The sequence below is a fragment of the Arvicanthis niloticus genome, chromosome 2 (assembly GCF_011762505.2).
Source record: "Arvicanthis niloticus isolate mArvNil1 chromosome 2, mArvNil1.pat.X, whole genome shotgun sequence".
Classification (NCBI taxonomy): domain Eukaryota; kingdom Metazoa; phylum Chordata; class Mammalia; order Rodentia; family Muridae; genus Arvicanthis; species Arvicanthis niloticus.
The window spans coordinates 48,813,365-48,838,937 of record NC_047659.1 but is presented as its reverse complement, the minus strand read 5'-3'; the positions used below and the strand labels follow the sequence as shown (position 1 = coordinate 48,838,937).

The 25,573-nt window shown below is 45.4% G+C and overlaps 2 protein-coding genes across 3 annotated transcripts in view; one reads left to right on the top strand and one right to left on the bottom strand.

Moving 5' to 3' along the window:
- Positions 1-11,940, top strand: part of Cirsr (corepressor of RBPJ and splicing regulator) — a 28,441-nt gene extending 16,501 nt beyond the window's left edge. Inside the window, exons 7-9 of one of the 2 annotated variants that reach the window (XM_076928904.1) lie at positions 8,052-8,158; positions 9,360-9,445; positions 10,915-11,940. In XM_076928904.1, coding sequence (XP_076785019.1) covers positions 8,052-8,158; positions 9,360-9,445; positions 10,915-11,560 — 839 coding nt within the window. In that variant the 3' untranslated portion in view covers positions 11,561-11,940. The remainder of the gene's footprint in view (positions 1-8,051; positions 8,159-9,359; positions 9,446-10,914) is intronic. The other variant, XM_034494245.2, reaches the window with a different exon arrangement.
- Positions 11,941-20,479: 8,539 nt separating this feature from the next.
- Sp9 (Sp9 transcription factor) lies at positions 20,480-24,146 on the bottom strand. Its single transcript, XM_034494244.2, has 2 exons — positions 23,912-24,146; positions 20,480-22,875 (listed from the first exon to the last, which is right to left on the bottom strand). Exons 1-2 carry the CDS (start codon positions 23,930-23,932, stop codon positions 21,433-21,435), a joined length of 1,464 nt encoding a protein of 487 aa, XP_034350135.1. The 5' UTR covers positions 23,933-24,146; the 3' UTR covers positions 20,480-21,432.
- Positions 24,147-25,573: the final 1,427 nt, after the last annotated feature.

Here is a 25,573-nt window from a genome sequence, read left to right as displayed (position 1 = left end):
TCTCTCCTGACACCTCCTTGCTGTATGTTGTTTAAAAGTGTGTTTCTTTACCTCCAAATATTGTTCTTTGGTTCTATTACAGATTTATACTTTACATTTTGTGATGTGGGAATAGGCCTTGTACAGTTTCCATCCCTTTTCATTTGTTTAGCTATGTGACCCAGTGTTGCGTCCTGAGCTGCCCCACGCTTGGGGGCCAGAAATGTTGAGAACTGCTCTACCCCACGTTTGGGGTCCAAAATGTCTCCGACTGTTCTGTCAATGTTGGAACCCGCACTGCCAAAAGCCTTGGGGCTAAACTGTTAGAGCCTGAACTGCCCCAAGCTGCTCCAGTCCGAGGGTTGGGGTTCAGCAAGAGAGAGAGAGAGGACAGACACAAGGAATGGAGACCAGACAGTGTGATTCAATCCTGTTTATTCTTCAGTCTCTCGTCTTCTCTCCAAGTCCCAAGTCTTGAGTTCCTAGTCCCTAGTTCCTAGTCCCTAGTGCCTCCAAGTTCCAAGTTACTTCTTCCAAGTGCTAAGTGCCTAAGTTAGTTAAGTCTAATAACTAACTACAAGTTGTCCTGTAAGTTGTACTCTCTAACCTAATTCCTAGTTCCAAGTTGTACTCCAAGTTGTACTCTCTAACCTAATTCCTAGTTCCAAGTTGTACTGAACTCTTCTGCCTCTTGCCTTTTATATGTCTCACTTCTAAGCCACGCCTCTAAGTCACGCCTTTAAGTCATGCCCTTAGGCCTTGTCTCTAAATCTGATCTCTAAGTCACGCCCTTAAGTCTTCAGCTCTAAATCACAACTTTAAGTCTCACACACCCAAGGGAAGATCCTGAGTATCTAAAGCAAGATGTTATCAGAGTGTGCTCAGCTGTTGTAGGCTATTATAATCAAATCTTTTTCAGGGTATATGGCTCAAGATGGCTGCAAGGATGATAGCCACCTTCTGTCAGCTCCCCACAGCCCAGAATATTTATTTTTGGCGAATACCATAGATTGTTGTGAGAAAAGCACATATCTCTCTCTTATTGGATAAAACATATACGTGTCAGCTAGATCTGCTACATGGATCAATTCACTGTTACTTCCTGATTTTCTGCCTGCTGGATCCATCAACTGGTAGTAGAAGGATGTCAAAGCCTCCAAATGTTATAGTGACTTTGCCTATTTCTAAAAAATAAAAAACCAGAACATGTCTATAGTTTTCCCTCACATGTTTTGATACTCTTGTCATTAGGTATATCCATACTTCAAATTGTTGGATCTTTTTGAAGAATTGCTCCTTTGCCGTTATAATGCCACTCTTAACCCTTAATAATTGTGCTTGTGGTTTGACTAGAATGGCCCCCATAGACTTATATACTTGAATGCTTAGTCATCAGGGAGTGGCACTGCCTGAGAAGGATTAGGAGGTGTGGCCTCATTGGAGGAGGTATAGCACTGGGAGTGAGTTTGGATGTTTCAAAAGCTTAAGCCTGGCCCAGTGTCTTTCTCTGTGCTGCCTGTGGATCTGGATGTAGAACTCTTAAGCTGTTTCTCCAGTTCCATGTCTGCCTGCATGCCACCATGCATCACCAGTATCCATAATAATAGTGGACTAAACCTCTGAAACTAAACAAGCCCAGATTAAATGCTTTCTTTTATAAGAATTGCTATGGTCAAAGTCTCTCTTCACAGCACTAGTAACCTTAACTAAGAGACTTGCTTTGAGCTCTGTAACTGCCTAATTAGTGTTGATACTCTGGCTTTTTTTAGTTACTGTCAGCATGCTATGCTTCTCCATCCTCATTTCTAAAGAGCTACTTTTAATATATCCTGTATCATGAGTCTAGCCCCAAACAAATTCTTCATTGACTTGATCTGAGATTTTCACTTCTCAGTAAATTTTGAATTCTTTGTTGTTAGCTTTTTCTTTCAATACTTTAAATCAGCCTTTTTCCCCATTTCCTCCTTCCCTCTCCCTCCCCTTCCCATACTGAAGATAAGAGCCAAGGCTTTGTATGTCCTCAGCATGCCCTCTGCCAGAGCGGTACCCAGCCCTCTACTTTATTCTCCCTTTGCATGTTGGTTTTTTTTTTTTTCTATTTTATAGTTTCTTTTTATTTAGATTTATTTGTCTTATTTTATGAGTATTTTGCCTGCATGTATACCTGTGCACCTCATGTGTGCCTGGTGCCTGCAGTGGTGTTGGATAATGGTGTTGGATCCCCTGGGTACTGTGCACCTCATGTGTGCCTGGTGCCTGCAGTGGTGTTGGATAGTGGTGTTGGATCCCTGGGTACTGGAGTTAAAGTTGGTTGAAAGCCACCATGTGTTGGAAACCAAACCTAGGTCCTCTGCTAGAGCAAGTGTGCTTAACATCTGAGCCAGTCCTCCAGCCCCTAAACTAATTTTTAAAGTGATTTTTTGAAAGTCTACTGATGCCAGCAAATTAATTATAGTCTTATTCTATCAGAAAATGTCTCTGCTTTTTGTTAAAAGGCATGTCTGATAATAATGGAGGATACAACTCTCATAATCTCAAAGGTGTTAGGAATCTCAGATAACAGTCCTAAGTCTCTGTGTATGTGCATGTACACACATGGGTTGCGCCCCACAGTCCTAAGTCTCTGTGTATGTGCATGTACCCACATGGGTTGCGCCCCACAGATACTTTTGTCTCCCTCCTGGTGCTGGGATTACAGACATGTTGCACCACACCTCAGCTTTTTACCTGAGTACTGGAGATCTGAACTCATGTCCCCTTGCTTGCCTATGAGCTCTTTACTGACTGAGCTGTCTCACTGCCCCGTAAGTTCATTTCTACAAACCTCTAATTTATTCCACCTACTACTGTCAAGTAAGGGAAAGTATTTTTGGTTACCCAGGTTAAAGGATGAAATTTAGTTTATCTTATAAATACTACTACTTCTGCTCAAATCAAACTTGGTGAAGACTGTGGGCCTTCATCTTGTTCCACTCGAAATGTCCTGCTTTACCCTTTCCTAAACCTCTGAAGTTTGAAAATGATCCAGAGTTTTCAGTTTTATCCTAGGAAATATTTTTTTTTCTGAAATAGGGACTGTATTTTAACACTTTCTATCCCCATTGCCTTTTTCAGTGTACATGTTTAGCAGGTAAAAGTTTATTTAGCAAGCATGTGAATAGAAAATTTCACTAACCATTCAAAACATCAAGGGTTATCATCCATCTCTTCTAAATATATTTTATAATAGGAAGTTGTACTTTTCCTATGAATTTTCTCAAAAATATTACAAGCTTGAAGATAAAAACAGGACTCTCCTAAAGTATTAGTAAGACAGATCTTAAAAATCATATTCTATGTTATGTCTGAAGTTCAAATTCTCCATGCAACACTCCCCTTATAGAAGATATTTAATGTATAGTCACAGTTTGGAGTCTTTAGTACCACTACTCTGTAATCACTCTTGGCTAAATGTACTGTTATGTTTTCTGAGCAGGGTCTCACTGTATAGTCCTGGCTGACCTGGAACTTGCTATATAGACCAAGGTGGCCTGTAGCTCACAGAGATCTGCCTGCCTCTCCCTCCCAAGTGCTAGCTAGCATTAAAGCGTGTACCCCCACACCCAGCCTCTTACAACTGTCTAAACTTAAAATGCACTACTCTTCAGTGTCAGGATTGAGTTTAGCAGATGTATGCACCTGCTAACTCCATCCTCAACAAGACAGAGACCATTGCTTTCACCCTAGAAAATGCCTGGCTGCCCTTTTCAGTTGGCTTTCTCCCATAGCACTAACTTCTAACTCGGTTTTACTTATTCTTGAACTTCATGCATATTCTCCTCCCCTCCCCTTCTGTTTTTTGGAGACATATAGCCCAGGCTGGCTCATGTGTAGCCATTGTGTAGCCATGGCTTCAGTATCCCAAATGATGGTATTATAGGCATACACCACCATGTCCAATTTATGGGTTGCTAGGGATCAGACCACGGTCTTAATATGTGCCCAGGAAGACTATACCAACAGCCCTCGGTGTATTGTTTTTGAGGCTCACAGATAACCAGAGCATTTGTATTCCTGTAATTAATTTAAAGTGAATAGCAAGTTCTGATGCCCCATGGTCTCACACACAGAGGAGTCTGATGCTCCCCTCAGCATATGAATTAGCCTTATTGTATCACTGCTTTACATGTAAATTAAGTTGGAAACCGAAATAATAAAGATATAATCAAATATGTCCTAGATCTTTATATTGATTCTGTAAGGTGAGCTTGTTTTTAACAAACAGTAATTTTGACTAGCATACAGTAAGGATGGTTTCATATTTCCTTGCCTTTGTGGTTTTTGGCCCCATGAATATTTAATTTTCCTTTACATTCTGTGTCTTAATAGAGACTGATAGCTGTCTTCAGCATGAACTTTGGGGTGAGGGCAGTAAGGAGCCCTATTGTCTCCAGCCTCCTCTAAGATGAACTGGCAGTGTGTCAGGAAAATTCTGAGGATGGCACAGCTTAATACAGTTCAGTACAGTTGGTTCTTGCATAACCTTTAGATACATCATACATAGAACAGCTCCATCTTTATAAATAAACATCACCCACACACGTTATTAATAGCCTTGTTCACTTTCCCCAGGACTTACGCTACATGTTCCTGCTGCATTCCCTGCTCTTTAAATTGTTATTGTTTAAGTTAGCATACAGAGTAGTGAGTTTCATTATGACAGTTTTGTAACATATGCCATTATACTTGTTTCTGTTCAGTTGTTGTCTGCTACTGGTCTCCCCCCCCCCTTTTGTTTTTGTTTTGTTTTAAGATAAGGTTTTTCTGTATCTCTAGCTGTCCTTAGAACTCACTCTGTAGACCAGGCTAGTCTTGAACTCAGAAATCCACCTGCTTCTGCCTCCCAAGTTGCTGGGACTAAAGGTGTACACCATCATACCTGGTTTCCATTTTAGTCTTTTTAAAAAGACAACTCTTGATAAGCTTTCTAGATGTTCTTCCAATGTACATATGTGAGTGCCTGCATATCTGTATATGTATCGTGTTCATGCCTGGTCCCATGGAGGCCAGAAGGGGATATCAGATCCCTTGACTTTGTTGTTAAAAGCCTGTTGTAAGCCTCTGTGTGGATTCTGGGACCCACGTTCTCTGCAAAGCAGCAAGTACTCTTAACGGCTGAGCCATCTCTCCAGCCCCTCTATAAGCTTTCTTAAAAGCAAAATTGTTATGATACAGTAAGAAATTAGATGTAAGTATGAGATAGTTTCTGATAATTTCCACTACCTAGCTCTCTCTTGAGTACTGTACTATAATTACTGTCCCTGTATGCCCTTGTTTGGAGTAAAGGGAAGAACAGCCTAGATGCACACAGTCAGTCTCACCTTAGGAAAGGACAAAAAGACATCCAGGTGCCTGTGATCCCAGAACTTGGGAGGTAAAAGCCGGGGGACAGGAGTTCCAGGTCATTCTGAGCTACACAGCAGGTTCAAGGCCAGCCTGGGCTACATAAGGTTCTGTCTCAATGCCTTTGTTCCCCTCTCCTGAAAAAGATTCTGCTTCATGGAAGTGGTGGTGCTACGGACCCAGTTAATGTGTTAAGTTGAGGGGAAGGAAAGAAGTGAGTGCTATCAGTGCAGACGTTATGGCAGGTGCCTGTATTTGAACATACTTGTTGAGCAGTCTGTTTTATCAGTGTCTCTGTTTTGCCAGGGGTGATATCTCACAGCATCCCGAGCTGTAGTGTTGAGACCCAATCCAGAGAGTGGACAAGGGAGAGAACCCTATGTATACAAACATATACAAACATAGGTTTATATGTCTCTTATATATATACACACACATGCATACATGCTTATTGTATCTGTTTTGACTTTTCAAAGAGCTGAAGTGACTCTGTCAGCATAATTCTACATAGCCCCTGTCACAGTGACATGGAAAGTATAAAAATGTCTTGCTAAATATATCTTAATTAAACCTGCCTTGTCACATCTTCTAAACCAAGAACTTTAAACCTCAAGCTTTTGACGATAGATTTAAGTACAAAACTATGGGAAGAACACTTGCCTCTGGGCTGGCAGGCTGTGCACAGTGGTAGGGTGGTTGATTAGCAAGTCCAGTTCCGTTCCTGGTACAGAAATGACTGGCACCATCCAGGTGCCACTAAAGCTGATGGCCTGAGCTTTATTCCCAGAGCCCACATGGTTGAAGGAGAGAACCAGTTCTCACAGGTTGTCCTCTGATCTCCACACCTGTACATGCACCTCTAAATAATTTAAATAAATTCTTCTAAGCACTTTTTATAATTTTGAAGACTATCATAAGATAGTTGGAAGCAGATGGGTGCTGTTGATAGTGAGGAGTTTTGTCAGGTGAGTGACAGTCGTACAGTGGAAGGGCATGCCAAAACAGGAGTGTTTGCTTCATAAGCTTACTGCTGTCACAGAGGGAAAATCATGTTTAAGTAGTTAGAATTACTGTAAAGACATTGTTTCTAAAATACTAAAATTATCCATCCTATAGTGAAGATAATTTAAAATTTTAAAGTATTGCCTTAACACTAAGAGCCAGGCTCCAAGTCCTTATCATGTTTGCCTTTGTGTGTGTGTGTGTGTGTGTGTGTGTGTGTGTGTGTGTGTCTGGGGACCCAACCCAGAATCCTGTTCAGGTTGGGTAAGTGCTTTGGCCCTGAGCTCCAGTGTGTGTGCTCTCTGAGTTTGTCTGATGTCAATTAAAGTTGTTGACATGGAAATATAATTTTAATAATAAGGCCCATTTATGCTTTATATAATTATGTTCCTGCAGATGAAACTTGAAAAACAACCAAAGTAGATTTTGTTTCTTACTTAAAGCTGTTAGTTGTATGAGTACTTTTATGCCATTCAGAGGCATTTAATACTTAAAATTCAAGTTTTATTTATGCTAGCAAGCAAATTAAGTAAAATAATCCATAGAAATTAGTTCTAACTCCCATACACAAGTCATGGACAATTCCCCACCCCCACCATTCTGTGCTTTATCCCTAGAACATAGAGCAGCAGGTACAGTTAGTTCTTGGTCATCTTAAAAGAACAGGAGGCCTGTTACAGAAAGGGTTACTCTGTGCCTAAGCTTTTCTCAGCAGAACTGCTACTGACAAGTGACAAGACTTGAACTGTGATAACTTGTGCTTTTCGGAGTAACACGTAGCTGAACACTGAAATAAGTGGCAGAAGACCAAACCAGGAGAGAAAGAGCAAACGATTTGATCAACAGACTCAGAATCTGTTTCCGGGTGTTTTGTCTTCCCCCATCTTCTCCTGTGAGATGTTTGCTGGCTGCAGCTCTCTTCCACCACATTATAGTTACATCATAGATGTGTCATCAGAGGCCATGGGCTGTCACCTAGTTTGTGACCTGCTTGGGGAGCAAAATGAGATGAGAATATATAGGTAGGGAGGAAAGAGTCTCCCCTGCCCTGAGTCCCATGTCTTCGGAAAGGGAGCCAATCTTTAAATTTCTAAAAATACTTCATTAGTGCATATTATGAGGCCAAAAAGCAGCTCAGTTTCCAGCTTGGGATATTGTTTCACAAGTGAAAACAGCAGCCTGCAGAAAATATAAAATACACGCACTGAGAGCTAGCCTGAAATGTTTGTCACCAACCCTAGTCTCTAGAAGTTTCAAATCCACATACATATATAAATGTAATTAATAACTGAGTGCTTGAGTGTGTGTGTATGTGTGTGTGTTATATTCAGTATTGATACTTAATTTTTTAAATTCTTACTGAGAATAACCAGTAAAAGTTTAATTGTAGTTTTTCATTATTTTGTTTCAATTTTATACTACAAACTTCTAAGTGGACATTTCAATATGACAGAGTTACATAAGCCAAGCATCTCCATGCACATAAGGAAAAATGCAATTATTTTCTATTCTGAGTCTCCAGACTGCTGTTTTAGAAAATCATATCTGATTATTTGCTCAGCAGAAGATTATTGAGTTGATTTAGCTGTGATTTTACTTAACAAAGCTTCAACTGCATTCCTACTGTGGAGTCCAAAGAAGGTAGAGAGATATAAATGATACATTCAAACTGTGATTTTTGTGAACAGGGCCGTCGATGCACCCCTCGGAGCTAATAGCGGAGATGAGAAACAGTGGGTTTGCACTGAAACGAAATGTGCTGGGGAGAAACTTGACCGCAAATGATCCGTCACAGGTAATGATCTTTTTATCAGTAAGCTGAAAATGCCTGGAAATCTAAATGTGATTGCTTGTGAATTGCTACTTAATGCTTTCCAATATGCATATATCCATAGGGAAGTAAGAGAGAGCAAAGAAAATGCTTTAAATGTATTTTGATTTTGCTTCTTTATTACTTTAACCTAAATGAGAAACTGTTTATAAACCTATATTTTAATAAATGAAATGGCTCCTTTGGGTTTATGTGGATAAAATGTCTAACTGAACTGGTGATAGGATTGTTTGTCCTTCCTGCTAACACACCCTTGAAATGGCTTTAAATGGAGCCAATAGAAAGGACTATAAACAGCTCCCTACAGAAATCCCTTATTCATTAAACTGTTCACAAATTCGGAAAGTTAAGAGTTTTTAAACTTACTGCATTTTGTGCATGTAAGAGCCTGTGCATGTGTATACCTGTGTGAGTATGGGGTGTGTGTGTGTGTGTGTATGTGTATGTGTGTGTGTGTGTGTGTGTGTGTGTGTGTGAGAGAGAGAGAGAGAGAGAGAGAGAGAGAGAGAGAGAGAGAGAGAGAGAGAGAAAGGAGTGCAAATTCAGAGGAAAACTTAGAGGAGTCAGTTCTCTCTACCGTGTGGTCATCAGTCTTGCTTGCAAGTGCCCTTGTACACAGAGCCATCTCACTGGCCCTAGTTTGAGTATTAAAGGCTGTTTTATTGTAGATTTGATAATAACTGTAATGTAAAGTTTAAAGTTACTGATATTTTGATCTAAGCTTCATGGTCTTCAGATGTTTGTGTGTGCTGCTGGGCTGGCAGCCAGTGCTGTGTGCACGTTGAACAAGTGCTAGCATGGAGCGATAGATACTTCAGGATGCTCTCAGTTTTATGTCTCATTAAACTGAAGATGCTATGTTTACACAGTAAGTGTTCAAGTGTCGAAGAGAGAACAGAAGCCTACTGTAAAGCTTCTGTCTGTATTTACCTTTTACTTCCTGATAGTTTCCAAGAATTGTAAAGCAGTTGTAAACCTTGCAGCCCACCTTCACAGGTAGAACATACCTGTTTAAATATTCTAATCCCCCCACACTTCCCAGTCCAAGTACCATGCCATCTCTGGTATGTCTCAAACACAAAACTCTCAGTTACAAGTGTTTTCTTTTCTATTTAATAACTTTCTTGTCTAAAAATCTAACAGTTGGATGTCTTTGTTGACTCAGGACTATGTCGCAAGTGACGGTGAAGAAGACCCTGAAGTTGAGTTCTTAAAGTCACTCACCACCAAACAGAAGCAGAAGCTTCTCAGGTAACTAAGGAATCTATGGGATAGATTTGTCTGGTGTTCCCCGGGCTCTGCATTCAGCTCTTCCACAGAGAGCTCGTGATGATCCCTGAACTGAGCATTCCATGCATTGATGGATCCTCAGCCGTAGTAATACAAATACTGTCTTTTCAATAATTAGAAAATTAGTGTTTGTGTTCTCAGACTATACTACTAAGTTATTGTAGCTTTCGGAGTATTTAATTTGAAAGTACACTTATTTGTACCTTTTCCTTTTCTTAATAAATCTGTATAAATCTTTGTACACTGCTTGTTCTTGGAAAATATTTTTACTTTTTTTTCCTTTTTTAAATTTTGTGAAGTTTTATGAGGAATCCTGAAAGAATGTTTAAATTTACAATAACGTCAGATTTGTTAAACACACTCCACCTGGGCTAAGAAATTCAAGAATATGTACTGAGTCCAATCGAGGGCTCTCACCATGTTTCCGTAAATGGAAACTGGTGTGCAGAGCCCAGTGCAGAGGCTGGAGTCTCACAGTAACTCAGCTCCTATCTCAACAGTTTATCTTCCCAGACTGAAAGTTCACAGCACAGTGGAGTTGCTCTATTTCTAAAACTAGATAATTGATGAGAACTAGGAGGTAATTATTTTATATAATAAAACATCAAAGTATATCCTAAATCAGAACTTATAGATAATCCTCAGTTTTGATAATTAATGTTGTTTTGGTTTGGTTTGGTTTGGTTTTGATTTTTCAAGACAGGATTTCTTGGGCTGGAGAGATGGCTCAGCAGTTAAGAGTTAAGACTGCTCTTCCAGAGGTACTGAGTTCAATTCCCAGCAACCACATGGTGGCTCACAACCATCTGTAATGGAATCATATGCCCTCTTCTAGTACGTTCAAACAATAAATAAATCTTTAAAAAAAAAAAAAAAAAAAAAAAAAAAAAAAAAAAAAAAAAAAAGACAGGATTTCTCTCTAGCCCTGGTTTTCCTGGTACTCAATCTGTAGACAAGGCTGGCCTTGAACTCAAGAGATCTACCTGCCTCTGCCTCCCGATTGCTGAGATTAAAGTTGTGCACCACCACTGCCGGGCAATAATGTTAATTAATCTTTCCGCACTTAAAACGTATATACAAGATTGACACTGCATATGCCCAGTTAATGCTACACATGTTTTCCACGTTTTCTTTAAATCAGAGAACCATTCTATTTAGAATGCTAAATAATTTTATGCTCTGACTCAATATGAATATTTTATCAAAAGGATAAGTGACTCCCATTGAAGTACAGTTAGGAAGTTGGCTTAATTTAAATTCTATCAATGTCTGCATGCCTGAATAATTTAAAAGGATGAAAATGGTTTACCATTAAATAAAGTAAATAATGTGTTTAGATGTGGACACCATTTTTAGTAGCAACTAAGAAGATGTAGTCTGTTGACAGTTTCTCTTTTGTTGATGAAAGAACTATTTCTTTCCAACTACAGGAAATTGGATAGACTTGAAAAGAAAAAAAAGAAAAAGAAAAGTGATAAGAAAAAGAAGAAGTTACAGAAGAGCAAAAATAAACACAAAAAACGTAAAAACAAATCTCCTTCCTCTTCTTCCTCCTCCTCTTCCTCCTCTTCGTCCTCCTCTTCCTCAGAGACATCAGATAGCAGCAGTGAGAGTGATAACAAAGAAAAGAAAAGAGAGAAAGAGAAGAGGAAGAAAAAGAAGAAAACCAAATGTTCTGGAAGTAAATCCAGTGACTGTAAGGAGGACAAGTCTAAGAACATGCTTTATGAAGAACTTTCTAGCAGCCATAGTGACAGGGGAACAGCCCAGGAAAAATTAAGGATTCTAAAACAAGAGAGTTCTGGGGAGAATAGCACACGGGTTCATTCTGCTTCTGACCGGAAGTCCAGAAGCCACAGGCACAGTCCAGAGAAGAAAGGGTCTGACAGAAACGAGGGAATCCGAAGTCGCAGCAGGGCTGAGAGCAGCAGGCGAAGCCGAAGCAGAAGCCCTTGCAGTGAGAAGCACAGGGAGGTGAGGAGCCGGCCACACCGGAGCCCTAGTGACGAGCAGAAGGGAAGAAAGGGGACCAGAAGCCGTGGTGACGATGACCAGAGAAGAGAGCGTGGGCGCTGAGCACCCAGGAGATAAAAGGAGCGGCAGCAGGCTCAACAGAGCTCCAGAGCAGCCACCTGGGCATCAAGAACATCTTTAGCAAGGGCCAACATGCACATTGTTACCTAATAAAAAGACGTCAGTTCATTTTCCATCTCTGTAAACTGTCATTTCAAGTCTTAAAGCACCGGTGTTAAGCACCACAAGCTTAAGTTTGCAGATATTTGCAAGGAATTTATTTAGGATATAGAAGTGGTTTTATTTTGGTTTTTGTTGTTGTTGCTGTTGTTTTCTTGTTGGTAATTGTTTCTTCTGCCTTGTACCAGATTTAAAATATGTAAGTAATTCCGTGATTTTGTTGTTGTTTTGAAACACCATTAAAACAGTGACAGAATCTTGAATGATTATCAATTCAGATTTATTATTTTAAGATTTGAATTTGCTTAAAGTAAAATGTAATTGTTGAAATCAACTAGGGTGAATAAAACGCTGGATATCGATCAGCATTTTCTTAAGACTTTAAAAGAGTATGATATTTATAAGTGGATATCCTGTTATTTGTCTATGTTGGCATACAAAATCACTTTAAACTTGACAGATGTGAAAATAAGAATTCTGACATGGGTCTCTCTAGGACAATAATGAAGGTATAAAGTAGAGTTGTCCTCCTTCTGAAAATCTATGTTGCCCAGTCTTGATGTCTGGCCCCCTTTTCTAACAAAGAGGACTCCCATGTGTCTACGTCCTGGAGTGGATCTGACACTAACTCTGCATCCTCCTTCACTCTGTAAGGACCCTTATGAGGATAGCAGGTCCACCCGAGGGACCCAGAGTCATCCCCACATTTAAAATCAACTGATTATCAACCTTCATTTTATCTGCACCTGTAACTGTAACATATTCATGGTTTCGAGGGGTTAAAAACATACATCTTTGGGGGCAGAGGGAGTGTCAGTCTGCCTCCCCTCCCACAGTAGTCTTTCTGCTTGACATTACAAAGGTTTTCTCCAGGAGGTAAAACATGTATATTACAAAGAAAGAATGTAAACTAGATATATTGTATTTAGAGGTATATGCTGGGAGTAGGAGGATTCCTCTTTGAGACAGGGGCTTACCATCACCCTTGCTAGCCTGAAACTCACTATGTAGACCAAGGCAATATATAAAGTATTCTGTTTTTTAACTTAGCTATAGATTTTGCCATATGTTCCAAAGGATTGGTAAAAAAGAAAACTATGGAAATTTTAAATAAAATTTTAGGTAATGTGCAACTAATTTTTTTTCATATTGTGAATATATTTCTTTTAAATCAAGGTTTGTTTTTTTTTTTAAGCATCTCTTGTCTAGTACAAAAATGATTTCGGTAGCCATCACAGTTTCCAAGTTCTGTAAGAAAATAACTTTGGAAGGAGTTAGAACTATTCTATACCTAGTGCTTGTCTGTGCACACACACACAAACACTGTAATGTAGCTGCATCGACCATGTAAGCAGTTCTTTGATTATGCATATGAAGGAAACTAGAGAGCAGCGGAGCTCCTTCCACATCTCCTTCACTGTCTCAGCACACCTCAGACCCCACTCCTTCACTTAGGAAAGCATGCATTTGAAATTGATAAAGGCTAATTTACACCGAGTTCATCAGTGTCGCTGTGATTATTTCCTGCCTTATACCTTTTTAGACTTTATAATTTTTGTAATGTCAAAACCTATGCAATACTTAGTGCCTTAAAAGAGGGTTCCAAACTAATATAGTGTTCACGAAGAAAAACGTTGAAATGCATCCTATAATTAAGAATGAATTAAAGAAATACACTTTCTTATACTTTTGACTTTCACCAAAATGTGATACCACCCTTAGTGATACCACCCTTAACTTTGTAAGGTAGCCCCTACGGTTTTTATTTGAATCTCTGATTTAATCCTTCCTGTTGAGAATATTAAACCATAAGGGAATAATTTTAAAAGGTCTAATCTTACCCACTCAGTTCTGAGAGACATTTCCCAGTGGTTACACATCATGTGCATCTGCAGTTTAGGTTGTGGCCTTGGCCACCCACCGTTGCTAGACAACCGCAATGGACCTGCTCTGACCTACAGGCGGAAGGGGAGGCATTCACACACGCAAACATGAACCAGCAGCCTTCCCTCACTCTGTATGTGCTGGTGATGCTGAGGGATGAGACCGAGCATGATCTTTGAAATATTTGGCTTCTAGTAAGTAGAACCTCTAAATTCAATGAATCCAAACGAAACTCCACAAATCCAGACATGAAATGTCATTCTTCTTACCCACAATAGAGAAAATCTTTTAAATAAATCTGGATGCCCGTCGACATTTTTTTCCCCTCGGTGTGGACCTGTATGCAAAGGTATTGGGCAAATTTTGAATTTTAGGGACATGCTCCAATTCTCCCTAGCCTCCTTCAACACAACACTGACGTAATAATTCCTGTAGGAGGCACTGTCGATTTACAAATGACCAGGAAAAAGCGGGTTGTTAGATTGGGGTTTGTTTATCTGGATGTCTACATAGGAAATTAGTCATAATTTCTTTTAATAATTGCCCAAATAGGCAGAAGTTGCTGCGGCAGAGCAGCAGGAAGGCTCACCTTGCAGTGTGACATGGATCTTGCCTGAATCATGCAGTTAGAATATGAAGAAAGCTTTGTATCTGAAAAGTTGTAGAGAGATCTTCAAGATGCTTCCATGAGGCCACAGGATCCGATCAGTACCGCTGTTGGAGCGGCGTTTCTCGATTTCAATCACAAAATTTAGATCTGCAGAGGCTATTTTTTATGCTTCTGACCTAATGGCCAAGATGCCTTTCAGGAAGGCCGCATCCTCCACACCTCCTTAAGACCGAGGAGCAGGCTAAACAGATACTTTCAATCTTATTTGAGTTTTCTGAGAAGATCAATTTTACTAGTTACCACTTCCTGACAAGTGTTAACCGGCCTGCAGTGATGGCCTTTGCAGCAGGGTCAGATCTGAAAGTGCCCTGAGAGCTGAGCGCTTCCCTGACTTGAAGTTACTACTACTGGGTTCCTAAAGCAGAAAAGGGAGCAGATAATTCTTATCATCTTCCTTCCCTCCTCACTACACCTCACACTCAGCACCCCAGAGCCCCACAGTGTACCTCGTACTGTAAAGAAGTGCGGACTGAGACGCGAAGGTCTGATTGCGATAGATTTGATCGAACTGCCCACAAGTCGCCTACCTGCGACTGAAGACATGGAAAACTCTGGCCCTTGCTTGGCAGCGGCTTTCGGGGTGCGGAGGCCTTCGAAATGGATCACGTCTCCACTTGAAAGGGTATCACACAGAACCCAAAAGAAGCAGAAGGCTGAGGGAGCATGATAGGCTGAGTCCTGATCAGGTGTCGCCAGGCCATCCGTAGATGCCACAGCACCCAGCATTCTCTGGGACCTTTCCGGGATTCTCACCTGGCAACCAGGGACGCAGCACACAGAGAGAAGCTGAGAATTTGGGGGCTCACAACAGCCCAGCTTCCTGTTCACAAGCGTTACTAGAAAGGGTCAGCTTAGCTCTTTGCATGGGTCCCCTGGCGCTGGCCCGCCGTGGCCCAAACCCAGCCAGAAGATACTCCCAGGCCCCTCGGCGAGGCTGCGAGCCAAGGAAGCTGCTCCGCGCCCTCGAGGGCCTGGCCCTTGCCGCCCTGTCCCTGCTGAAGCTTGCCCGGCCTCCCGCGTGTGTCCCCTGCGCCGGTCGCAGGGCGCACTCGCCCGCCGTGGCTTGCAAGGCAAGAGAATTTTTCTGCTCGCTAGGGCTCCACAGGTGAAGACCGCGCTTCGGGAAGCCAATACTAATCTCTAGCTCCTGGTGCAAAAGAAGAAAATACCAACTCTCCTAGCAATCTACAAAAAGAAAGCGGACTGGGGGAGTCACACCCTATCCCTGCATTTCTTTCATCAGTGAATCACCCCCGAAGTGGCAAGATGCCTGCGAAACAATGCAAAACCCCCAGTGAATTTCCAACGAAAAAGAAGGCTACCGTCTGGGAAAAGCTACAGCTCAAACGTCAAGCTTTCCCGGATCCTGGCCAACTGACTCTGGAGGAATGTGTCCCCACGGACATTTAGAAATCTTAACTCGAGTTCCAAACACCGTACATATTTATACCAATAATATATGGGGAGGCAAGTCTGTATGTATTTACCTCATACATATTTCTATAAACTCCAGCGTCTGGAAAGGGTGGGGGGTAAATAGCACTGAACGGTTAAAATTATGGAGAAGGGATAATAACTGATTACTAATTTGAAAGTAAATAAACAGGTGACTTTTTCAGATCAAATTCCTCCTTGGATCGTTACAATAAATATCTCTGAAGGAAGCGCTCTATTTATGTTGTCATTGATTAATTCTTCACTACCTCATTTGATTTCGATTTAGAACGATTTGATTCTAATTTAATTAGCATGTAATTTGGATGTACATAATTACTGTAATTATGACATTCAGGTAAGGCAGCTTTAGGCTGAAAGGCAATTTCAAATTTTCTAGCAACCTACTTTGTACTGGGAAATGGACAAGGACTTTGCGCCCTGCTATCCAAGTAGTAATTAGCACATCTTTGAAATAGGCAGTGCGGCGGGGTTTGTATTAAAACAGCAAATACAAACCCAGCCGAGTACCCGCTACAAAGGTGGCTGTTGAGTTCCCAGAAGCGCGCTACATTTTCCTGGCTTGAGTTTGGGGAGCCGGGCACCCCAGAACCTCATCTCCTTTCTTAGAGCTTCGGGAGACTGCGTTTCTTCCCTCCTCGGGCGGGAGCCGGGTTGGAAGGTGTCGCTTTTTAAATTAAAATACAATAACTGCTGAAGGGGGAGGGGAGAAAGTCTCTACAGGCCGTCTAAAGCTTATGGATGGGGGAGGGGTAGTGGACTAGGAAGAGGAGGGAAGGGGGCGGCGGGAGGCAGGGCGATGCACAGAGAAGAGAAAATTGGCCAACGCCCCCAACTGTTATCTCATTTCAGATTTGGGTTTCGAAAAGGCGAGGACAAAGGGGGAGGGTCTGTTCTGGGAGAAGGTGCGCACCCGTCGGGAGAGCCTGGGACGAGGGCTCTGGGAGCTCCTGGTCGCCCTCTGGGGCCCGGCCGTCCTGCCCCGCCTCGGCTGCCCAGATGCCCGCTGCGCCCCACTTGGGCAGTGATCGCCTCTCAGAGCACTGAGGCCCTGCAGAGGTCTGTTAAGGTGCTCGGTGGGTCCGGGCAGGACATAGCTGTGAGACTGGCTTTCCCTTCTATCCTAGGGGTTCTGGGAACCTGAGGAGGTCTTGATGACCTGGTAGTCCAGGCCGACCCCATGGTCCCTCAGCCCTGGATCCCAGGACTCTGGGTGAAGTGTGCGAGGCAAGCTGCGCCCACCACGGAGTCTCTATCCAGGGTGCACGTCTGCAGCTACCGACAACGTTCAGCGTTTTCATCTAGGAGTGCATGAAGACCCTGAAATCGCCTAGGAAAGAATGCTAAACGAGACAATGAAAGAAAGCTGGGTCCAGGGCCAAGCGGGGTGGTAGTCTGTTTTGCTTGGATTTTTTTTCAGTAAGTGTGTTCCAGAATTAATCCTCTTCCCTTGGAGCCATTGCTAGGCAATGTCCCCTCAAGACCGGGCTTGTCCGCAGCTAAAACACAAAACCTCGCTTTTCTTTGCCTGATTCCCTGGGCTGTCGGAGTTCACGACAGAAGCAGGTCTCCAAGCGCTAAAAGCCGGGCCGACAGCGCGGACTCCTATGCAGGAGCTCTAGATGGCGCCAGAGAGCCGCATTCGCCGTACGCCTCTTGGGGGAATCAAGAGCTACTGTCAAACATAAAAGCAAATCAGAGTTTTCAGTTTTTTTTTAATGTGTTAAGAATGTTATTCCTTAAGAAAATTTGTAGCTAAATTATTCTCACTTAAAATAAACACTTAGTATACCAATTACACAAATGGGCGGGATTTATGTGAGATTTACTTCATCTGCATTTTTGTAGTGGAAGAGAGCCTTGGTGAATACAGATAATAGATGCAAATAAGATTAGAGTTAAAATAAATAAAGTTTCCATGTGAATAAAAAGAAATTCAATTTTACTCGACTGGTGACGATTTGACGGAATGTCCAGACACGCGGTTCAGGTGCACAATCTAATCTCATCCAAATGTTTTCAAACGTCCTTGAGGAAAGAAAAAAAAAATTTTTTTTCTACTCCTTTTTCCTCATCAGGTAGGACCCGGTGGGTCTTCCAAAGAGTGGGGGTAAATTATGCCAAGAAAGGAGGGTGTAGATTGGGGCCGGGTAGGCGCAGGCCCAGCAAACTTGGTCCTGGTTTCATCTACTGCGCGGGAGCTGGAAACAAGAAATCCCTGGAAACTCGCTGAAACGAAATTGCATTTCCCCTCGCCCCGGCGGGGGCGGGACTCCTGGACCCTGATCTCAGTCAGCTCCCGCTTCACAAAATCCACTTCCTGAAGGCAGCCCTCATTCCCACCGTGGACTCCCCACCTACTCTACCCGGGACCCAGTTAGGCCCAAGCCGCGGGAATGCAGAGGGGCCCCGGGGAGGCGCAGCCGCACCTCAACTGGGGACCCAGCTGGTACCCTCGGACCTCGTCTCCGGTGCACGCTCTCTTCCAATTGTTCGTCTTTGGTCGGTCACCACCTACTGAGGTCAAGGTCTCCCCGGGACGCCAAGAGCTGGGGGGGGGGGGGAGTGGGACTGGGATGTTTCCCCTGGTGGGTGTCCAACAAGAGCACGGGACCCGGTCCCTCTTGGCTCAGCTTGGAGCCCAAGATGTCTGGCTGGACACTGGGGTCTGGGCTGCCGCCCGCGGTTCACCGGAGCCGCGGTGATGGACGTTGGCTGACCCGCGGGGCAGAGGCAGCGCGCAGAGGCCTTGATCACTGGCCTGCGGAGGGAGCCCCTCCGGGAGCGAGACCTGCACAGCCAGGCCCTTTGATCTGCCTTTATTATCAACAAGAAACAAAGCTGCCTGGGACCGACGTTCCGGCGCCCTCATTCCTCAGGAACCCCCAGCACGCACTCACCTCCGCACCTCCAGCCAGCAGACCCTAGACACACGGGACTCCCTATGGGCCTCAGAGCCTCTGCCCCAAACCCCTAGAACAAGCGTACTCTGCCAGCTTCTCTCCAAGACCAGACCCAAACCCGAAGACGCCTTGGGAGTGGGGGTGCGGGGCGTCCCAGGCAGGAATGGATAAGCCGGGCGAGAAAAGGAGCGAAGAGAAGGAAACTAGGGAAGAAGAGCCACCAGAAAAGAGGAAGAAACCACTGAGCCTCAGGCTGCAGACCCCCGCTGAGAACCTTCCTGCTTTGGCCCTTCAGAGCAGTTTTTGTTGACTGTTAATACCAATAATTTATTCTTTCCAAAGAATCAAAATCTTCATTCAAGTTCCCAAGGCCGGTAATCAAAAAAAAAAAAAAAAAAAAAAAAAAAAAAAAAAAAAAAAAAGAGGGGGAAATTTATTGATGCTGACTTCCCTTGCAGTTTCTATTGTGTGAGAAGTCTTTTAGAAATATTTTTATCCTGTAAATATGTACTTTCTTTTCCAAACAAACATTTTTTTTTCGAATTGTCTCATTTACCAATTTTCCTTTCGTCATTCTCTCCCTTCTCCTTCTTTTAAACTGGGGCTGTTAAGTTGGTGGTCAGAAGACAAAGAGAGTGAAAATAATTTTCATTTCAATAATTGCCTTCTGGTCAATTTAACTGCCTTATTTTGAAAGAGACTGTCTAAATGAGATTCCTGTCCCAAATGTGTTCCCAGGCCTGATCCCAGCCTTTAATTATTCCTGAGTTTTTTTTCTTCAGAATAAGACGCCGCACTGAGTAATCACAAAGAAGGCAGAGAGCATCCTTGAACCTTTTCAGAAGCAGCCACTGATATTCAAATAACCTGCGAGGGCCATTTGACGGCAAGGGGACCTAGGCATTTCCAATTCACTATTTGCATAGATCAGCCGTCTTTGAAAAGGAAAGGAGCAGTTGTCTTCCATAACATTAAAAAGCCTAGTTATCAAATCAAGTGCTTAGTTTGGGGCTTTTAAAACGTTTACATTTTATCTCAGGTTGCCCTTTACCGTTTGACATGCAAATTTGGTGCAGTTAATTTAGACAATTAAAAAGATCTTCAAGGGAGCTTTGTCACAGAGAATATTTGGAGTTTTCCCTGTGGACCAGCTGAGATAAAGTTGGCCAGAACAAATGATGTCTAGGAGATTAATTAGATATTTGATAAGACATGAATCCCTAATAAGGGAATACAAGGCACAGGGGGCTGCTGTGTGCTCTAAGTCAAAATTAATAACATTTAACAAGATTTTCATTTAGGCATGAAATGTCTTTTCCGGGGTATTGACTCTAGCGATTTATTCCCCAGAGACGCCTCCCAACGACGGAGAGGGCCTTGGAAACTAAAAGATATTTTTTTTTTTCTAGAAAGATTTCCCCCCCCCCCCCCAGATTGTTTTAAAATCAGTTTTAAAAAACAAACCCACCAATTTTTTCTGAACCCTCCGGGAGATGGGTAGGTACCTCCCCAGTTAAAACTGTCAAAAGACCTGGCTTTTTAAAAAGGCGATCCAAAGATTTAAAATGTCACCTTTTGCAAGCCCTCCCGTTAAGTAATACAACTACACAGTCTTAGAACCCGATTTAATTTATGCTGTTGATATACAAATAAATAATTCGGACTTCTCAAAAAAAATGTATGTGTGTTATGGCTTTCGCAACCCATATAAACTTCATTGCCTACAACTAACAGTAAGGGAATTTGTTTCCCAACCAAAAAAAAAAAAAAAAAAGTTGATTCCACATTAAAGATTATTGAGGGGAAAACAGGATTTTTTTTAAAGGAGGAGTGCTGTTTAGAGTCCTTTAATAACACCAAAATGAAAATATGATGTCAAAATTCTCTTCATACAGATAAACGCATTTAATTTCTTTAGATGACCTTAACTTACGTGTTTGAGTGAAATGGTAACTCAACATTTTAAATATCTTTTACATATATACTGACTTTCACAAAGTGCATCAGAAAATTAAAAAGAAACTCCCTGAATTTCAGGAATTCACAAAAAAACTATTCGGATGAACATTTACAAGAAAATAAAAGAGAACACAATCCTTTGAACCCTATTTATACAGATGTTATGAAATACAGAGAAACTGCTGCTAGACTTCCAGTTGAATATCTCACCTTAAGCCTTTTTTGATGCTTCCTTTTTTAGAAAAAAAAGTCTCATTGTAAGTAGACATCAAGCAGGACTTGGAGATTTTATATATAATATAATCCACACAAAGGGTCTGTTTTTATAGGTCTCGTTTGTTTTCATTCGAAAGTTCTGACAGTCCTTTGCTGAGTGGTAGCTAGTTTTTGTTTTTTGTTTTTGAGAAAAGGACAGAGAACGATGGGGGGGGCAGTAGGCAGTGGGGGGAGGGGACATTTCTGTGTATTGCTCTTCTCTGGAGAAGTTTGTTCGAGTGGGTGCCTGTGAGTGCGCGCGCGGGAGTGTGCGTTCTTGCCGTTGTGGGTCTCCGGTGTGTGTGTGCGTGTGTGTGCGTGTATGTGTGCGTGTGTGTGTGTGTGTGTGTGTGTGTGTGTGTGTGTGTAGTTTTGAACCTGTACTTATGTCGGAGGATGGCTCGCTTTTGTTTCTGGACCTCGAGATCGATTCTCATCTTGGCGCAATGGGTAGAGGGCAACTCCGGCGCTGCCAGCAAGCCACCGCCCGGGGTTCCGCGCTGCTCCACCTCGCGCCCAGCCTGGGCTCCGGGGGCGTCACTGGAGCCCCTGCCCTCCCGTGCGCCCACTCGCTCGCCCTCCGAACCTCTCGCTCGCTCGCTTGCTCGCTCGCGCCTCTCCGCCAACCTCTAGGAGTCGTTGGGACCGGTCGCAGCTTCCTTGCCTCCTGCCGAAGCCGCCGCTGTTGCCGCCGCCGCTGCAGCCGCCGCCGCCGCCGCGGCCGCAGCCGCCCGGGCTGCACTGACGCCGGAGTCGTGCAGGATGAGGTCCGGGGACTCGGAGCGGGGCGTCTCCAGGTTGCTGGCGTCCGTGTCACTGTCGCTGCCCTTTTTGCCCCCGCCGCCCCCGTTGTGCGTCTTAATGTGTTTGCTCAGGTGGTCGCTGCGCATGAAACGCTTGTTGCACACCGGACAGGCGAAGCGCTTCTCGCCGGTGTGAGTCCGCAGGTGCCGTTGCAGCTCGTCCGAGCGCGTGAAGCGCTTGCCGCAGAAGAGCCAGTTGCACACGAAGGGCCGCTCGCCCGTGTGCCAGCGCAGGTGCGCCTTCAGGTGCGACGTCTTGCCGTACACCTTGCCGCAGCCCGGGATGTGACAGCTGTGCAGCCCCTTGCGTCGTAGGCTCGCCCCGGCCGGCCCCAGCCGCTCGGCCTCCTGGCAGTTGGGGCAGTCGCAGGTGGCACGGCCGGAGTAGCGACGGGCAGAGCGCGCCGAGCTGCCCCCGGCGGCGGCCGCCGCGGCGCCCGAGATCATAGCGCTGGCGGCCGCCGCGGCCACCGCGGCGCTGGAGTCCGAGTAGGAGGGCAGCACCGGCTTGAAGCCGTCCTGGGCCAGCAGGTGCTGGCTGGTGGAGAGCAGGTGCGAGGCGGCGGCGGCCGACGAGCCGAGGCCGGTGGAGCTGAAGGCCGAGTGCGTGAGCGAGCTGAAGTCGGGGTTGTAGGTGCCCAGCTGCGAGTGCAGCGAGGCCTGGGGGGCGCCCGAGTGCAGCGAGCTCTGCAGCCCCCCGGCGGGGTTCTGCACCTCCAGCCAGGACCCGGGGCTGCTGTGCACGTCCCACCACGACGACGCTGCGCCGTTGGTCACCTCGCCCGCCGCCAGCGTCGAGTGGAAGCCCGACTTGTACCACGACTCGTACGGGTGCGCCATGCCCACGCGCGGGTACAGACCGTCGGCCGCCGTCGTGTGCACCTTGGAGATGAAGGCCGACTGGCCGCCCGCCTCCTGCGGGGACACGCCGGCCGCCGCCGCCGCCGCCGCCGCCGAGTTGGAGAAAAGGCCGCCGTAGTCGCTGCTGAAGGCGGACGACGTGGGGGACGTGGAGGCCAGGCAGAAGGCGCTGTTGGCGGCTCCCGAGCCACCCGCCAGGCTGCCCGAGCCGCGGCCGCCCGTGGCCACAGCGAAGCCCGAGAGGCTGGAGCCGAGGTTGCAGCTGGACGAGGAGCGCTTCCAGGGGTGGAAGCCGCCTTTGGCGAAGGCGCTGGACTCGGGCAGTGTCGTCAGGGGGCTCGTGTTGCCGATCTTGTTGCAGGTCGCCGCCAGCATGGCCAACGGGGTCGTTCCGAAGCGTGGCTCTTCCTGGAGTGGGTGGGGTGAGGGAGGGAGCGAGGAGGAGGAGAAGGAGAAGGAGGAGGAGGGCAGGAAGAAGTGGGGGAAGACACAAAGTGCACCGGTGAGCAGCCTCGTTCCCCCCGCGCCGGTCCCGGAGGGCCCTGGCACCCCGGCTCGCACCTCCTCCCCACGCGCTGGCGGGGGACGCGCCGCGCCCCGCGCAAGACAGAGGCGATCACAAGCGAGAAGGAAAGTTGTTCTTCGATGAGATTATAGATCTGAGATGCCTCGGTTTCCTCCACCTCGTTCGCTGCCACCCTTGTCTAGAATCAGACTTGGGTTGACGCCATAAGCCCGCTCTTCTCCCAGAAGCCCCCAAGTCGCCCTTCCGGGTGTAGCACGAAGGTAAACACACACAAGAAATAACGGGTGAGGGCAGGGGGGTGGCCAAAAAAGCCACCCAGGGCTGGGAGGAACTTAGAACACTCCTCCTGAGTGAGTGGCTATGACTTGGCTATTTTCTTTTATAGTTCAAAAACGTAGCTTTGATATTTACACACACGAACACGATTACAAAAAGAGTCCAAGTATAAGCGGCCCAGAGATGGTTTTCAAAGTCAAGGGCAAACTGGGGAGCCACGCTAATGTAAATGTTTATTAATGTAACTGCATGGCCTGCAAAACAAGACTTTCCAGAAAACACTGTAATGTAATGCAACAATCCCCAAAGCAAGTGGCGGGGAGGGGGGCGATGTTAAAACCTAGAAGGGAAGAAAAGAAACATTCGGCTTGGCCTCAAAACCCAAATTAAAAGGGAACTTGCTTAAGAAATTCTTTTCTTGCAAAGGCAAAGGTCCCAGGCTCCAATAACTTGAAAAGATCAGTTCCGGAAATGTAGAAAATGCTAAAAGGAAACTAGAGCTGTGGTCTAGCAACAGTTTCTTGAGAGCTTCTGACCCAGAGAAGTCATAAGAAAACAAAAAACCAAAAACCCAAAACCAACAACAACAACAAACAAAACAAAAATGAGCAAAAGCTTTGCGGCCAGCTCTTTTTTACTTACCCCAAGTATAGACGTGGCCATAGCAGGTCTTTGGGCTGCGCGGCGAGTCCGGGAGCGGTGTTAAAGCCTGGCGGCTGCTGGGAATCGAGATTCAGGTCCCGCGCGGCTCCCGCGTCCCGCGCTCGCGCCGAGCGGACTCTGGGCTCCCGCCGGCAAAACTCAGCCTAAGTGCGAGGAGCACCCGCTTTGAAGTGCCGCTGGCTGCGTCGCTCGCCCAATGAGGGCGCAGGCAGAGCAGACGGGAGCTGCCCCGCAGCCAATCAGACGCTCCGAGGGGCCCGAGCCCGGGCTCCTGGCGCGTGCCAGTCAAGTCTGCGGGCGTGGGTGGGAGGGGGGCGGGCTAGGGACAGAAGAAATTACAGTGCAATTAAAAATTTACACACACTCACGTACCAAGCCAGGTTTAAGTACCGTTGAGACCAAGCCGCAAGCCCCCCACTACCACCCTGGCCAACTCAAGACGTTGCTATTAGGGTTGACAGTCTTCAATCCCCACTTGTGGGAAAGATGCAGGAGAGGTGGGGACACCCCGGCCTAGGGCACAAGTGGAAACGGTCTGCGTTCACTTTGTGTGTACACGTTGTTGCTGAGAAGAACTTCAGCTTGTAGCCATCACTCTTGCTATGGATTGGATCCTTGTGGTGCCCGTTTCCCCAGTTTCCTGTTCCCACCGTATTCGGTTTTTTATGCTCAGAGTCCTATTGAGCAGAGGGCGCAAAGGACAGCTGAGCCTCTCCAGGCAGGTCTACACCCACAGACTTGTTGGGAGAGCCCAAAGCCTGCTGCATCCGGCCATTTCCCTCCAGCGGTCTAAGTGACTTCCTAATTGTCGCTCTGGCCTCTGACCCAGGGGGTAATACAAGTGCCTATCACGCCAGAAGCTTCTGGTGGTAATTGAGGGCACCCTTTGTACGGCTTCGCCAGCGCCTTAGATACCAGGTTAACCCAGTTGTCAAATATGACTAAACAGTGGGACGTGCTGATTATCTGCCAGGTTTTGCTGGGGGCTGGCGTGGGGGTGGGAAGCATCAGCCCATACAACACTCTGCACGAAGCCGCTTATTTTCACATTGTAACAACTTTGGAAACGGAGACCAGCGCGAGCCGCGTCCGCCCCCCACCGCCACCCCCGCTGAAGCTGCAGCTTGCTCCGCTGTTTGTTTAACCCGGTGGAGATTTGCATGTCGGATTTCAGGTTGAAGTCGAATTTTAGGGGATGTTTATAGAGTCATTTTCTTGCTTCAGATCTAAACTATCTCCACTGCAGACTGCCAGGGCCTAGAAACTCCGTCGTCAGGGCCAAGGGACTCCAAAGGTAGGCTCATCCTCAGCAGGAACCCTGCTGTCACAGACTTCGGGGGACCTCTCCGGAACCTTCACCGAAGAGTCTGCGAAAGCCAGGCCACACGTGGGCGCCTCGGCGTTCTGCAAGCTGGAAGCATCTTCAAAGCCTCTCTGGACCTTGGTGTAAAAGAGGTGTCCTCATGCATCGCAAGGCGCCGCCGCTGGAGGGTTTCCTGTTTCTGGGCTTCACTTTGTCTTTTCCAGGGTAGCCAGAGGCAGCTTTTGAACTAGAAATACCAGCGCCTTCAGGCAGGTCTGGGTACTAAAACGTGTAAGCACGTTCTCCCTCCTTTAAGAAACCACATCCTGCTTTCTAAA